The sequence below is a fragment of the Patella vulgata genome, chromosome 7 (assembly GCF_932274485.2).
Source record: "Patella vulgata chromosome 7, xgPatVulg1.2, whole genome shotgun sequence".
NCBI classification, from domain to species: Eukaryota; Metazoa; Mollusca; class Gastropoda; family Patellidae; genus Patella; species Patella vulgata.
In genome coordinates this window covers 58,711,662-58,727,961 of record NC_065885.2, presented here as the reverse complement: position 1 = coordinate 58,727,961, position 16,300 = coordinate 58,711,662, and the positions used below count along the sequence as shown (strand labels likewise).

Genomic DNA, 16,300 nt, shown 5'->3' with positions numbered 1-16,300 from the left:
TAAACCAAAACCTATAACCAGCGTATATTGTAACGACTTCATAATTAAAACGTTGTCCAATGTGGCTTAGTTGCAAAGTAAGTGCCTGTAAATATTTAGCAGGCAATGTTAATCTTACTACTACGGTTACAGGAGAACCATTTAATGTTTTCGAGATCTGCATGAAATTTTATTAGTGTGCTTTACTGACTTAACGTGTTTCTTTAATCAATTCGTTTAGCTTTAAAATAAAACCTCCAATCGATATTCTCGATTTTTTTTTAGATATAAGTTTAGTCAACCGACCAGCAAAGGCTACTCCAGTCCACCTATTATGACCTTTTTAAATAATATATTAGATATTAAATATCCTAAATAAATAAAATTCCCGATAATAAAATATAGCATATACCATATTTATCCAAATTTTCGATTTAATGGGGGCCCATATTTATTAACAAAACATATTTCTTTACTAATATAATATGAGTACTAGAATTTACTGTTGATACTGGCAGGAATTGAATGCGCCGATTTGTGTGAGAGATGGCGGTCATATATATTCCAATAGTTATTAATAAATGCATTCTATTATTGCCTTAGGATGTTTTAGTTAATATCATCCACACTCTTCGACACTGCAAACATATTGGTCAATTTAAATCAACAATGATGACAAGATCCCTCGCATGGGCTGTTAACGATTAAAACTCGACTTGACACTATGCAATGAATCATGGCCGTATACTATAGAAAACGATAACTGCGCATGGCCTGGTAATACACAGCAGCTACATGCTTCAACCTTTCCCCAAATTTTAGTTGGGCTAAATGCTTTTTACTACAGACAGAGGAACAAATGGTCATTTCTTTGCACTAAAATTTGTACGAGTTTGACCACCAAAATTTTGAGATACACAAACTTGAAGAAGCATACTAAAAACATGTAACTAGTTGGCGTACATGTCACCGTAGCCAATCTGATAACCCCATGGACCTTTTGTTCTAGAATTGAAGATTCTTTCTTAATTTTGTCAAAATGTGAGTTCTGCGAATAGATTTGAAGAGTTTCAAACAAGTCACATCAAAAATATTCAAATTATTGGAATATTTTTCAAAAATTGACTTTCTTTTACCCTTTTCTACAAAATGGTCCATTTTTTAATACTTTGTATGCCTCAAAATACCAATATTTCCCTATTTCTTGCAAAGTCTAAGATGAAAGGCATTTATTTCTAGAAACCTTGGCCAGTATACAAGAAGACAAACTGCAATTTGAAGGTAACTGTAGTGAAACTTGTAAGCCCACCCCCTAAAAATGTTGCCGTGGTAACAAATCCAACTTGTGTCCACATAAGTAATACTGTTGTTGGAATATGGCTAATGAAATGAAATGAAATGGGGTTTAACGTCCTACTATTCTGCTCTTAAACTGGGCTAATGAAGACGGGCATACGCCATACAGTGTGCTATGAGGGAAATTTTTGCCCAGGCAGCGGCGCTACGGCCTACTCTTATATCAAATTCCAACTGCCAAGGGATCTTTTACGTGCACGCCAATATGTACACAGGACCTCGGTTTTTCGTCCAATCCGAACGACTAGACAGCTGTCCTTGTCAGGCCCTCCGTCCTGCATCACTGACAAGGGGTAACCAATATGGCTAATAGACATGCTCTTCTATCCCTGGCTTACATACATTTAAACACAGTTAGTTATAAGAAGTATGAATTATTTATTAAAATATGGATTGATAAATGTAAAAAATACTGCTTTTAGGTGATAACCAGCCACTCTAATAAATGGGTCAAAAAGCGGAATTTTTTTTTTTAAAAATGTGAATATTTCATTATTTAAAATACATTAACAATCAGAGGTATCTGTACATCAATTTCCTGACAAAAAGAGGTGGCAAAAATGAGGTATGACATAATTCATAGCATAAAAGGGGTTTGAAAAGGCTATTAATTAATATTTATTGCTCTGCAAGTGCCACATTTTAAAAGACCACCACAAATAATACATTTAAATCCAATTGTAAAACATTAAGCTGCAAAAGACACATCTACAAGATATCCATTTTGGGGTGTGGACTCATTTGGAAGAAATGTCATAGGATTGCATGTTTGGCCATAAACAAAAAGTCTTAGAAATCCTTGAAATCTTATATGTAACTATTTGTTTGTGCCAAATTAAATGCTCGGTTACAATGCAAGCACAAAATCCAATTACTGCTAATTTGGAGTCAACAGATGTTCAATTGAATGTCCAAGAAAAGGGGTGGGGTGGGGTGGGGAGGGTGAGCCAGTCGAAATGAAATGAAGGCAGAAATTTCCCTGCAAACACATAGATTTTACTTTCTCGAGAAGGGAAATGCAACAATTTCAGGTTCTGAAAGATTAAAATTGTGTTAAGCCAGAGAGAGGGACATAGCAGCAAAATGCAGTTCACTAATGTTTTGAAAATTCTAACATACTTCAGCAGTACATAATTAAGACTAAATTTCTTAATTTTTAAATTTCTGACAAAAAAATGGATACTTTTTCAATATCTGACAAACACATGGATCCTTTTCAAGTTGTGTAACAATGAAAATTAAGACATGCAAGACATTTTGGTTCAATAATTAATTAAAATTTTGACAGCAATATTGGGGGTAAACTGAAGAATTCCAGACAACTTATCAAGATTTGTAGGCAAAATTGAGTGAAATTATGATACTTTCATCCCGTCTAACCTTTATGATGCAGAAAAAGTAAAAATTATACATTAAAATATTTTCCACTAATTTTGAAATGTAAATAAACTCTGAAAATCACAAAATTTTGACTAAAATCAAAATTTCACCTCACAAATTTGTCAAATATATTTGAAATTTTAAAATTTCACTTTTTTTATTATCAAAATGTTATATATCACATTTTCTGACAATTTAGATATCATATCATCAAATTTAGGCCTCTCATCCACTGTCAGGTTGTTTCCATAATAGATGTCTCATTAATAATGTTTATAACATTTGAAGCCAAAGAAAAGATTTGAAATTGACCAATTGAGCTCTTGGACTGTTGGCATATTTCATCAAACACAATTGACTAGATTACTTGTCAACAACAAGCCCTGGATCGGAGCCAGAAACTTCTCCAAGGCATATTTTATTCAGGATATATGAATGGGATTAGGGAACAGGCTTAGCCTATGTAAAACCCCTCTACATGTATATATTATACTATTACGACAAACACATACCAAATGAAGAACTTATGATATAAAGCTTATTCGTTTCAACACTGGACAAATACTTGCTGTCACATTCCCCTTCCTGGATAGTACACATGCTTCTAAATATTTTTATTTCATACACCTTATTTTCCAGGCTGTTGCCGGACAGTGTCAAGAAGCGAATTATTTTCAGGGATACCTGGAGAAAATATTACAGTTGATGCCAATGAAATATGATACAGAAATATGATACATTCAAGGACCGAGAGCTACATGGAAATCTTGAAAGTATATTCTACCTACATTATGTTGGATATTATTGGTATCACCTGGGGCTGACTTTCCAAATAAACTGTAAGTAGGATACTCATATAAATAAAATTTTGGCCAAAACAAGTAAACTTGTAAATTGTCTTCGCTCATTAAAATATAGGTTAAGTCGTAGATCTCTCCAAACTATGTATAACTCATATTCTTCCCCATTTCGACTACTGTGACGTTATTTGCGATGGGAGCAGAGGTGGATCCAAGGGGGGGGGGGACTTTTTTACTGCTGAAAGTGCCTTTCTCAGACCCAAATATGTCCGTTCCCAACCCGTTGCAGGGATCCCAAATGACTCAAACACAGCAGTCTGGTCTAATTAATGCTTCCACTTTCAAAAGAATTCTTGTTGTTTAGCTGACGTTGCCCTAATCCTATAGAGTGACTATAGACAGGCACCAATGATAGCAGCTTGTTGAATTGGCGGCGTAGACACTCATGCCCATCACCGACGTGCATGAGTGCAACTTGATATAGCATTGTTTCATGTGTGAACAGTACACAGTACAAGTTACAAGGCTTAAATAGTGAAGTGGCTAGGGAATAGATTCGTCTTTTTTCCCATCATAATGCCTCGCTCGCCTTGACAATTTTCGAGTCGCATGTTCAACTGGCTTTTTTGCTCGATTTTAGGGCTCTTTTTCAACGATTTCCGAACGTTTACTTGGAATGGCTACAGATGCAAGGAAATGACGGATAATTTTATTTGCCCCCCCCCCTCTCAGCAGCGTGTCCCGTCTCCGCGGTCAGTGCCCTCATTTAGTAGCGCCCCCCCCCCCCCTTTCAAAATTCCTAGATCCGCCCCTGGGGAGTACCGCCGAACTAACACATAAACTAGAACTTTTACAACTAGATGCACTCAGGACTACACTACAGGAGAGAAGAAGTCGACATAAATAAATTTTATTCTACAAAATCATAACCATATCACTCCCGAACACGTATTTCAACTGATACCACTTAATACAAATTATTATCGCCTACGAAACCAAATCAACATCCCAACATATTTCTGCAGAACTTCTTTATTTTCTTCTTCTTTAATACCATCTACAATTAAAGTATGGAATCTAATCCATCTTTCTACAAGAAACTTACCTACTTTATCCTCTTTTAAAGGGCCAATCCCGATAATATTTTGGAGAATAAAATTGCCCAATCTTGTATTCAAATCCTTTAAAATCCCCTACCTTCGAGCCGAGCAACTAACTCAATATATGTGATACGTTTTCAAACAATGTAAACCCGGTGTCTGGATAAAACCAGATTTTTTTTTATAAAAATAATGTGTAGGTGATAATTACCTTTCGTTATCAAGTACAGCACATGGGTCATTCATTGTATAGACCTCTAAAGGAACGGGAATCGATTATAAGGTCCCCCAACGAAAATATTGACCCGAAATCTTAAAAGGGTTACGTGTCCGGATAATCAGTTTTGACGTTCACGTCCAAACGATTCAATATTTTGAGCTGAGATTCTAAGACAAGGTAAATACACCATTCCTCTATATTTTGGTGCTTAAATTTCACACGTACTCAGACTTTTATTTTTTAGACTCTGTTCAAATCGGGATAGTCCCTTTAAATCTAAACTCGGCTATATTGATTAAATATTACTTCCATCATACTACTTTTGCAGCAGCAAAAATCTAATTCACCATTCTCGCCTTAGATGCTCTTGCAATGATTTAAAAGGACATCGTTTTCTCAGGCATATTTCTGACAACCCTACATGCGATTGTGGTCACGTCTTTGAAGACTCTGAACATTTTCTTTTAATTTGCCCCTTACATTCAGATGCACGATCTGCGACAATATCAAAACTCCCAAAACTCGAAATTCTCAAAACTTATTATTCGGAACGAAAGACAGAAACAATTCTGAAGACATTTTTCTGCAGTACATAACTTCCTCTACATCTCCCAAAGATTTTGAAAATCGCGTATGAAAATGTATGAAATATAAATATTCTGGTTGTGGTTTGTACATATCGTGTATATAGCTATCTTATAATTTAATCGTTCCTCTACTTTACTTTTCCGCCGTTCTCCAATCCTGTTTCTGTGAATAAATATTGTTTAGAAAATAAAATCAACGGTTTGTTCACTGTCAGACACCTGAATACATCGCACTTGATTTGTCAAATCGGGAAAATCTACTATTACTCTATTACTTGAAACCCAGCAAATATGTCAATCGTTTAAAATCTCTTAAGTACATTTTACATAATTTTCGTTACTGTGTCGTCATCTGGAACATCTGGTTGCAGCATATATGGTACTGATAAGGTTACCAGCCACAGTGTGTTATATAAGGAAACCAGTTTTTATTACACAACAAACGAGACGCAGAAGAGATATATTCAAACTTATTTATACAATTATAAACGACCCGTATATCGACAAAAAGCGCAAATTACAATTTCCGTAAAACCAATGTACCTCAATACCAAAGTAAAAATTTTCATGAGTTAAAGAATACCACAAATTAAATGCAGACATTCAACAGCAGTTGCCATGTTATTTTTCGTACAAGGGTCCACAATCCAGGATGTTACGGTCCAACATGCGACAATATCAAAATAAACTAAGATCATCGGGATATAAACAAATATTTTAAACCGTATCCTTTAGAGGGGTCCACAAAAAGGGTTTTTTTTTGGGGGGGGGGGGGTTTGGGGGGGGGGGGGGTAGTAGAGTGTCGCGCTTCGACCTCTAGCTGGATGGTCATCTCTGACTTGCGGTTGTGATTTCGACCCCTGGTGTGGGCGCATGGTGTGGTGTCCTCCCACAAAAAAAAAATCTTGCGCATGCGCCAAGATAATAAAAATGAAAATAAGACAACTTGTCTGCGATATCACCTTCGATGGAAGCAGACGTTAAACAAATAAAAAAATGCGATTTATTTTGTACAATCAGGGAATCGGATAGAATGTGTGACCTAGTAGAATGTCCATAAACAAAATGTGGACGGACAGGGGGCGACAACAATATACGTCCGAAACATGCCAATATCGAAAGGAATCGAGGTCTTTGGGATATAAACCTATAATATAAGTCTCGTCATGTCGGGTAAAAATGGTGACCTGTAGAGTGTCCACAAACAGTGTGTGCACAGATACACGGACGGACGCACAGAGGCAACATTCCTCTTATGTTTCTACAGGGCATCTATCTAAAATGGTTTAATATAATTTTCAGAAGTTATTCCGCTCTGGCAGTGTAGTACATGGCTGTATTACAATATATATGTATCCGAAGTAATTAAACTGGACTTACTAGTCAGCAATCTGCTATGCACGTTAGTCTGAGCTGCACTTTATATTTCCAAAGATACTTGTGGTCGTCCTGGTACCATCTGCATATGGTTTAAATACACTTTTCAGTTCAATACTAGGACTGGGGCTCGCTGTAGAAGCACTAGTAAATATAGGCCTATGTGTAGTCGAGACAAGTACGTTCAATTTTGTTTCAAATTCACTGGCTGCCTGCCGAAGCAAATCAATGGGGATATATTTTATTTTAAAATCATATTAAAGCTTAACCCTAAAATGTAATTTATGACATTATCCACATCATATACAATAGACATAATCGCACAAAATGGTTAAGTACTTTTGTTAAATTTACCAATATGAACGTCAACAGTAAATGACTGCTAACGGGTGTTCCAGAAGAGCAGGTAAAATTTATTGCTATCACTTTACTAGGATTTTAAAACCAAAAGCTCCATTAACTGACTACTGGCTTCGGATTACAACCTAGTCTGGGACCTTGGACATGTGAGAGCCCAATCACGATCCGCATTTACGGATGCAACCCGTCTATTACTGATCCATGAAAGAAAAATCATGGAAGGGTTTGTAAGAATTGCTTTTGTATCCGAATGAACAGCGGCTTGAACGCTCTACCCGACTGGAAGGCTTATGGTTATGATCCATCGTTATCTGTTACACCGCAATACTTAAACAATTTCTGCAGAGTGGTACATTACTATTTGCAGCTGTTCAAGGCCACGCCTCCTATTTGTTTTAAGGATTTACACTTGTTTCCCGGGTGTCCGAAGCTGTGATTTAGCCGGATAGTTAGGGCTTCTCCTGTAACCCAAGAAGGAAACGTGATGTCGGTTCATCGACTCGGACTCGTTCTCCAAGACGAATCCCACATTCTCTGCGTTTAAGGCATTGCATCTGTATTTGTTGAAGGGAAGGGTGAAGATGGGGAGGGTGGGTCTGGCCGTCCCTGGTACCCGTGGTAAGAAGTTGAGCTAAGAATACTTTTGAATGAGTGTGTGGTCTTAAATTTTGAGGTGTGGCCATAAAACACAGAAGTTCATTTTCGTTTTATCAAATATCATAAGCGCATGTGATCTATATTTATGAAGTCATTTACAGTTTCCTATTTTAAATTCACGACACAAATCAGAAGTCGAATATTTACAATTAAAAGAAATGTATAATATATTGCTATTCAAAATAAAAAAAAACAGTATTTCATAAAACATAAAATAAATGACGACACTCTTTGTTAATTATCTGATATTTTAGTTGAGTTTTCAATGGAACCGTCTTTGTTTTATTCTCCTTAATTCTAATATAAATAAATCATTACTTGACGTTCTGTCGTGTTACAATTCAGATAATCTACAATAAATAATGTAATGGAATTTGGTTTAGGCCAATTCTTGTTAAAATAAACACAGACAGGTCAACATGAAGGTGTGAAGTCAGTAGTGACTAATTTAAATTGAAAATTGTCATAATTTTAAAAAGATAGACGGCCGGCTGAGGGTGAGAATAATAGAATTGAAATGAAATGGGATTTTACGTTCTACTTTTCTGCAGTTGCCAGAAGGGCATATGGAATTGTTAGCGCAGGCAGCTCCGCTACCGTCTACTATAGTATTATTTCGAATTCGAACTGTCAAGCTTACGTTTATGTGTACGGCAATGTGTACAAGGGAAATCTGTTGACTCAACACTCGTTCTTGCCAAGCCCTGTATCAGAAGTAACTTTCTCGGCCAACACCGGATCGAATTCGGAACCTCTAAGTTAGGACGTCAGTACATTACTCACCAAACCACCGCGGTCCTATAGGAAAGTGGGTATTTGTGAACCGCTTGTAAGTTCGATAAAACAATTAAAATCTGAATATCGATATGGTTTTTCTTTGTGATCCTATAGATAAACACCGCAAAGCTATAAAAAACTATTTTGCGAGTTGAGCAGTTACAAGAAATTGCAGAAACTTCCCGCCTTAAATTGTTTTAACATTGTGGACAGATGACAGACAAGTAGGCAGTTAATGTATAGAAGTAGAGAATTCTACTTTCATTTTATAGTTTTATTACGACTAGATGTAAATTATACTTTCATTTTGTATTTTTACTACCAGTGTATGGAAATAGAGACAATAATACGACCTTCATTTTGTAGTATTACTATCAGTATATATAAATAGAGAAAAATTGTACATTCATTTTATAGCTTTTCTATAGACATTCTAATACTTTTATTTTACAGTTTTCCTGGCAGTGTATGGAATTAGAGACAATAATTATATGTTAATAGAGACAGGCATTTCTACTTTCAATTTAAGATTTTACTAGCACTATTACAGAAACAGTCAATTATACTTTTATTTTATAGTTTTACTAAAAGAGTAATACATGTAATGTAAATGTAGACAACTAATACGACTTATATTATATAGTTTTACTATCAGTTATAGACTCAATTAACAAAGCTTAGATTTTATAGAAACAGACAATTTTTCCGTTTTATAATTTTATCACCGGTACTACAGGATTACAAAAGAATTATTAAGTTCATATTAACGGTTTCTCACAAAGGAAAAAACAAGGGAAGTCACAATTGTCATCGTTCAACACAAGATGCATCATGAATTGCAAACAATCTTCGTTACCATTGGTGTTATCTGGATTGCCAATTGACCATCCCTTGGTGGTTACATCTGATCCATCATCTATCCATGTAAACTCGCCTTCTGTAGTCAGATCATTGCCGCCAATCCAATGTTTCACGTCTACAGCTAATATAAAAGTACATAATTTAAAGGATAAATTGGTCATAATCGAGCAACAAATAATAATACTTTTCTGTACTGGAGAGTATTGCAGTATATAATAGTAAAGGCAGGCGGACCACACACTACACGCACACATTACCGAACAGACAATTTGGCAGAACAGACGGACATTCAAAAAAAGAAAAAAAACAAATATGAAATAAGTAGACCATTGCAACACACAAGCCGCTCACTTTTGTTTCATAAGGACAATATTGGTGTCAGTCATCATCACATATGTGATAGAACTGGTTAAACACGTTCCAATTGTAATATTAACACAGGGATCATTGCTACGATAGATGCGTTATGAAGATTTCAAGAAAGGGAAGTGACGAACGCAAAAGGAAAATACGAATTATCCTTCTATATAACTGACTGAAGTGACGAGTGATAACAGATACTCGGGCGAATGGCTGCCTTGAGCTTCCCCGCTCCTCTAGTGAGCAAACCAAAACCCGTCTCATTTATGTCATATACCTGAGTCAATTTACACTAATTCAGTTCATTACATTGAAAAAAAACCACAACACAACTTTATGGACAACAATCACTAGCAACTTTAATAGTGCAACGTTTCAACAAGTGTCCTCTTGTCGTTATCAAGCACAAGGTAAAAACGATAATATTACAGTTATCTAGTTAACTATAATTGTACCTGCATAAATGATATAATGAAATCAGATTATCTCACGATAAGCATACGTGTGACAGTGATCTGTACTTTTCATAAAATTGAACGGTCATTTAGGTGCATAGAACTTTATGAACTCTGCTAGATGGCCTGGCGCCTGGTACGTTCGGGCATTTTTATGCGCGAACTCTTAGGTTTTTTTTTTACTGGCACGCGCACAGGTACTATTTCTTTTTCTTTTACAAGTACCCAAATCGGGGATTTCGTGCGGAGGTAGTTCGGAGGTAAACAGTCTGTGAAGTGCAACATTTGCCCCTGTACCTGTGTATCGCTAATTATAAACCGAATGTGTGAAGACAGTTCATACATATCACTCAAAAAAATTTCAGTACAAACTCAGTTGATTCACGCTCGATTTGCTACTAAACAAACCCATCGGTTTATTTTCTCAACAGTGTGACCCGAAGTGACCGCGGATTTATTGACCTTGTATGAACTTATCCATAGCTATATCCTTACACCGAGAGAAATTATCTAGTCTCGGTGAAAAGAACCATGGTCATCTGGTAGAAAATTACTTTTGTATTTTTTGGAACGGAAAACAGTGTTTTTAGAAGCAAACGAACCTGCCGCACATGAGGAAGTCATTATACTAATAATAAAAGGCGAGACCTCTTTCTGCGGCGCAGGCTTATCACTGAGTAGTAAACCGTCCACAAACAATAATATAGGAAGCCTAGTGACGAGATTACTCGCTTTCAGTTTACTCTGTTTTTGCGATAACCAATTATGTGAGAAATACCATACTGACATTCGGTTTTTAAAAGTTGTACGCCAACTAAATGCGTTGTTAGATACTGACAGAGCAGCCCCGAGTCGAACAATCGCCGCCCGAGCTGTCTTCGTCAGCTAGTTTCACAATATCGTGCAATAGGTGTATTAATGTGATTTTTAGGTTTAACCCCGCAAACAATGCCAAAATAGTGTTTTCACTGCTTACAGAAAACTGAAATTTAAAAAAAAAAAAATTTATGAGGGTGACCCTCCCACACACTCCCTATCGAGCTGCCGCTCGGTCTGCGCAGCCTCATGCCTGGCACATACTGTCAACATTGTATATTTTTCCGTTTCCGCCCTTCCCCCCCACAATATATATTTCACGGCTACGTTGCGACGGTACCAGCATACCCAGTTGTTGACACCCATTACATCACTCCTGTTTAACAAATCATAAAGCTGTGGTGTTACGGTGGCGGCATAGTATTTCACCGTAACACCACAGCCACTCTAACCATTCATAATACATCTAACTATCCCTTTACAGCACTTCACTCCCTACACATTTCCCCTCGTCCTACTTTCCCAAACGTCAACAACACATCTCATACATCCAGTTCGCTGATTAACCCTTGTACCACGTCTACTGGATGACCTGGCGCCTGGTACGTTCGGGCATTTTTATGCGCGAACTCTTAGTTTTTTTTACTGGCATGCGCACAGGTACTATTTCTTTTTCTTTTAACAAGTACCCAAATCGGGGATTTCGTGCGGAGGTAGTTCGGAGGTAAACAGTCTGTGAAGTACAACACTTGCCACTGTAGCTGTGTATCGCTAATTATAAACCGAATGTGTGAAGACAGTTCATACATATCACTCAAAAATTTTTCAGTACAAACTCAGTTGATTCACGCTCGATTTGCTACTAAACAAACCCATCGGTTTATTTTCTCAACAGTGTGACCCGAAGTGACCGCGGATTTATTGACCTTGTATGAACTTATCCATAGCTATATCCTTACACCGAGAGAAATTATCTAGTCTCGGTGAAACGAACCATGGTCATCTGGTAGAAAATTACTTTTGTATTTTTTGGAACGGAAAACAGTGTTTTTAGAAGCAAACTAACCTGCCGCACATGAGGAAGTCATTATACTAATAATAAAAGGCGAGACCTCTTTTTGCGGCGCAGGCTTATCACTGAGTAGTAAACCGTCCACAAACAATAATATAGGAAGCCTAGTGACCAGTGTAGTACTGTAAGTAGGCTATAGACTAGTCGAGATTACTCGCTTTCAGTTTACTCTGTTTTTGCGGTAACCAATTATGTGAGAAATACCATACTGACATTCGGTTTTTAAAAGTTGTACGCGAACTAAATGCGTTTGTTAGATACTGACAGAGCAGCCCTGAGTCGAACAATCGCCGCCCGAGCTGTCTTCGTCAGCTAGTTTCACAATATCGTGCAATAGGTGTATTAATGTGATTTTTAGGTTTAACCCCGCAAACAATGCCTAAATAGTGTTTTCACTGCTTACAGAAAACTGAAATTTAAAAAAAAAATTTTTTATGAGGGTGACCCTCCCACACACTCCCTATCGAGCTGCCGCTCGGTCTGCGCAGCCTCATGCCTGGCACATACTGTCAACATTGTATATTTTTCCGTTTCCGCCCTTCCCCCCCCCCCCACAATATATATTTCACGGCTACGTTGCGACGGTACCAGCATACCCAGTTGTTGACACCCATTACATCACTCCTGTCTAACAAATCATAAAGCTGTGGTGTTACGGTGGCGGCATAGTATTTCACCGTAACACCACAGCCACTCTAACCATTCATAATACATCTAACTATCCCTTTACAGCACTTCACTCCCTACACATTTCCCCTCGTCCTACTTTCCCAAACGTCAACAACACATCTCATACATCCAGTTCGCTGATTAACCCTTGTACCACGTCTACTGGATTTGATAATATATGATATTGACGTTTCGCCTCTTTATAAACTTATGTTAAGGCACAGACTGTCTACGATCTTATTAAACATCTAATCAATTCAATATGTCCTTTACAAGCTACACATAACCTGTATATAACCATCGGCAGAACTTCGAAGAGAATGTAGTAGTGGTCAGCGTATCATACTATGACCTGACAATGACATCCAAGGAAATATGCTGTGTAATTACAGACATCATAATTTGATAAATAAACAATACCATATATGCTGATCACTCTTGTTCATCTTCCCTAATTGTTGAACGCTATATAAGCAGGCGTTTACTGACAGTAAGTCAGACTGGGAATAGAGCTCCTCCCGAATTATGTCTATTTCATGTTCTTAATAAAGGTCTTATCAAGTATGCTGATCTTCTGTTATCTGTAGTGTTACATATGGCACTGGACTACATAACAATTGATGCGTGATAACTTATTTGACCACTATACATGATTATCTAACTTGGCCATTTACATACATCAGTTGGACTGATTGTATCTCCAATTCACAGCTAGAAACCACAGCTGCTTAATATTAGGGGAGAGAGAGAGAGAAATGGGGTTTAACGTCCACTCGACACAAACTAGGTCATTTCGGGACTAACATGTGGTTTAATTTTATTTACATAATTCGCTTGCGCGTAGGGGTCTTTAGCAGTGGGAGGAAACCGGAGGACCCGGAGAAAACCCATGAGGTTGGACAGGCGACCCTACTCCTTGCCACGTACAACCGGGGATTCGAAACCACGCCAGTCGACTCAATGACAGAATTTATGATACAGCGCGCGCACGCTAACCATTCAGCCATCCAAACCCCCTCTTAATATTAGGTAACACTTCGAAGACCAAAAGTTGCTATATGTGGAAGGATAACTGACGATTAAAAAACATTGACTTTCACTAGATAAGAGAAAAATAGAAACAGTCCGTACATTACCATGTTTTTATTAAGTATAAAATTAATAAAAACAAGGGAATGTATGGACTATCGAGTGGTGGTGTCGATCCCTGGCTGGTGCGTGACAAGGAGTAGAATTGCTAGTCTAAACTATATTCCCATATTCCCCACGGACGATTTTGGTGTATTAACAACAATTCTTGTACGATATTTGGTCGAGCCTCTGTTTCTAGATATATTTGTATACTTTTAGAAATCATCAAATAAAAGCATGCGGATATTCAAGTGTTCAAAACCGACAAATCCCTATTTCTCTTTTGAAAGGCTATAATACCCCTTTCTGACATACGCTACTGCTTAACAAATCAGCGAGGTCTTTGTCACTGTAGTAAGAGCGTGTTGGGACATGGAGAGCGAGAATGGCTACGACCTCACTACGCGGGTTTGGCACCCTATCCGCGTACAGAAATCGTGATGGAAACGAAAGCCTGACGACAGCGTAGTGAGAGTGGGGACAGTGGTCACGCTCTTACTACTCTCATAAAGGCCACTCTACATCCTCTATGCGACCAACCACATCGCGCTACGCCCTCACCACGTTCCTAATTTATTTGTAAAGCCCCTTTCAGACATAACGAAGTCCTCAAGTCTCGCGATTCACTAAAAACATCAACCAAAACACAAGATATGAGATAAGGTGGGATTGCATTTTCTTACATGGTTGAAGTGACTTCAATGCCTCCAGTTTTATATAGAAGACACTCGTTCTCATCACAAGTAACTGTCCACCATCTTGTTCACAAGTTGTCTTGGCGTCTGCCCATATCATTTGTGTATCATATTTCTTTACACACAATACTCCACCAAATATGGCGTCATACCCATCTAGATTACATTTATCTGTAAAAAAATTAAACCATGACAAATCCAAATAGTAGTTGTTTAAGATTAGGCACGGCCGGTACAAAGTGAAATGAAATGGGAGTTTAAGATGGCTAAGTCGGTAGTACGCTGGCTCTCTAGCTCGCTAGCCTGGAGGTCGAGTGTTCGATCCCTACACTGGCCGAGAAAGATCATGAGGACTTTCCGATGTGGCTTCCCCTTGTCTGTGGTGCAGGACGGGGGGCCTGACAAGGATAACTGTCTAGTCGTTCGGATGGGAAAAAAACGAGGTCTCGTGGACATATTGGCGTGCACGTAAAAGATCCATTTGCAGTTGGAATTCGATATAAAAGTATGATATAGTGCCGCTGACAAAATTTCCCTCAATGAACACTGCATGGCGTATCAGAAGATGATACTTGTTGTATTTGATAACAGGATGTCGTGTGGCAGGTGTACTCTTTTCAGAACATCTGGGGGAATCTCAGACACACTCTGACGCTAAACACACATATATTGTATAGATCGAAGGAATTTCAATTTATCATAACGTTTTAAATAATGAACACTAGATGACATATCGAGCAATTAACTCGCCCAAAAGAACTTTACATAATGTTAATTACCGAGGTAAAAAAAACACTAGAATTATCACGAAATATAATCCTACCGATGTCTTTTGAAATTAATTCAGTTTGCCACTAATTAATTTTGTTATTGGGGCCAGAACAGTGATATTTTGAGAACCACCCTGGACTGTTGGTTGTGTTAGTGTCTGATTATCGAGAAAACTAAATAAAATGAGCATTTAATGCCAGTGCTTACCTTTGAGAACATCGTCAACGTAAATAGATGTAATATTTACTGAATGTTTACCAGGCGAGGCTGTGTTTAGTATATAACAGGATCTGTTGTGCCAGTAGAAATATGTACAACCTTCAGTAGAAATACACAATAGTGCACAGGTAACAAGAGGTATGTCGTTGAATTCATAAGAATAAAACGTAGTTACCGAATTCTGTAAATTATATCTCCTGTATAAATCCTGTTTACACGTGATGGTAAGAAAGAAACCAAATATAATACCAAAGGTATATTGTAACGACTTCATATTTAAAACTTTTCTAATAAAGAATGTTGGTACTCAATTGAACTTCTACCTCTTGCAGACTTGAACACTATTAAAGTCACAACTATGTCTTCCAAACGCCGCACGTAATAAACTAAGAAGTATTAAATCCATAAATCTGTGTTATTATGACGGGATAGATAATAAAGGGATAGATAAATACTGGTATATAAGTATCTTCTAAATCGTTTAAATCATCACGTCCAGTACCATATTTATATTATCGGAATGGTTAACGACCAACAAACCCTTAATGATAACATAAAATAGTAGGTATATTGTTGTAGCAGTGTTTGTGTATTCTGTATTTAGTCATAATATGTCGTACACGTAAGGGTCTGGTACTCTCATCGTCTCATATAACAA

General features: G+C 37.4%; 1 protein-coding gene across 1 annotated transcript; it reads right to left on the bottom strand.

The window, feature by feature from the left end:
• Window positions 1-9,341: 9,341 nt before the first annotated feature.
• Window positions 9,342-15,757, bottom strand: LOC126827902 (hepatic lectin; the record flags this gene model as incomplete). The annotated part of the gene is made up of 3 exons (XM_050557478.2): window positions 9,342-9,575; window positions 14,641-14,823; window positions 15,631-15,757. Coding segments are annotated over 3 exons (534 nt in total), but the record flags the coding sequence as incomplete, so codon positions are not given.
• Between the last annotated feature and the right edge of the window lie 543 nt (window positions 15,758-16,300).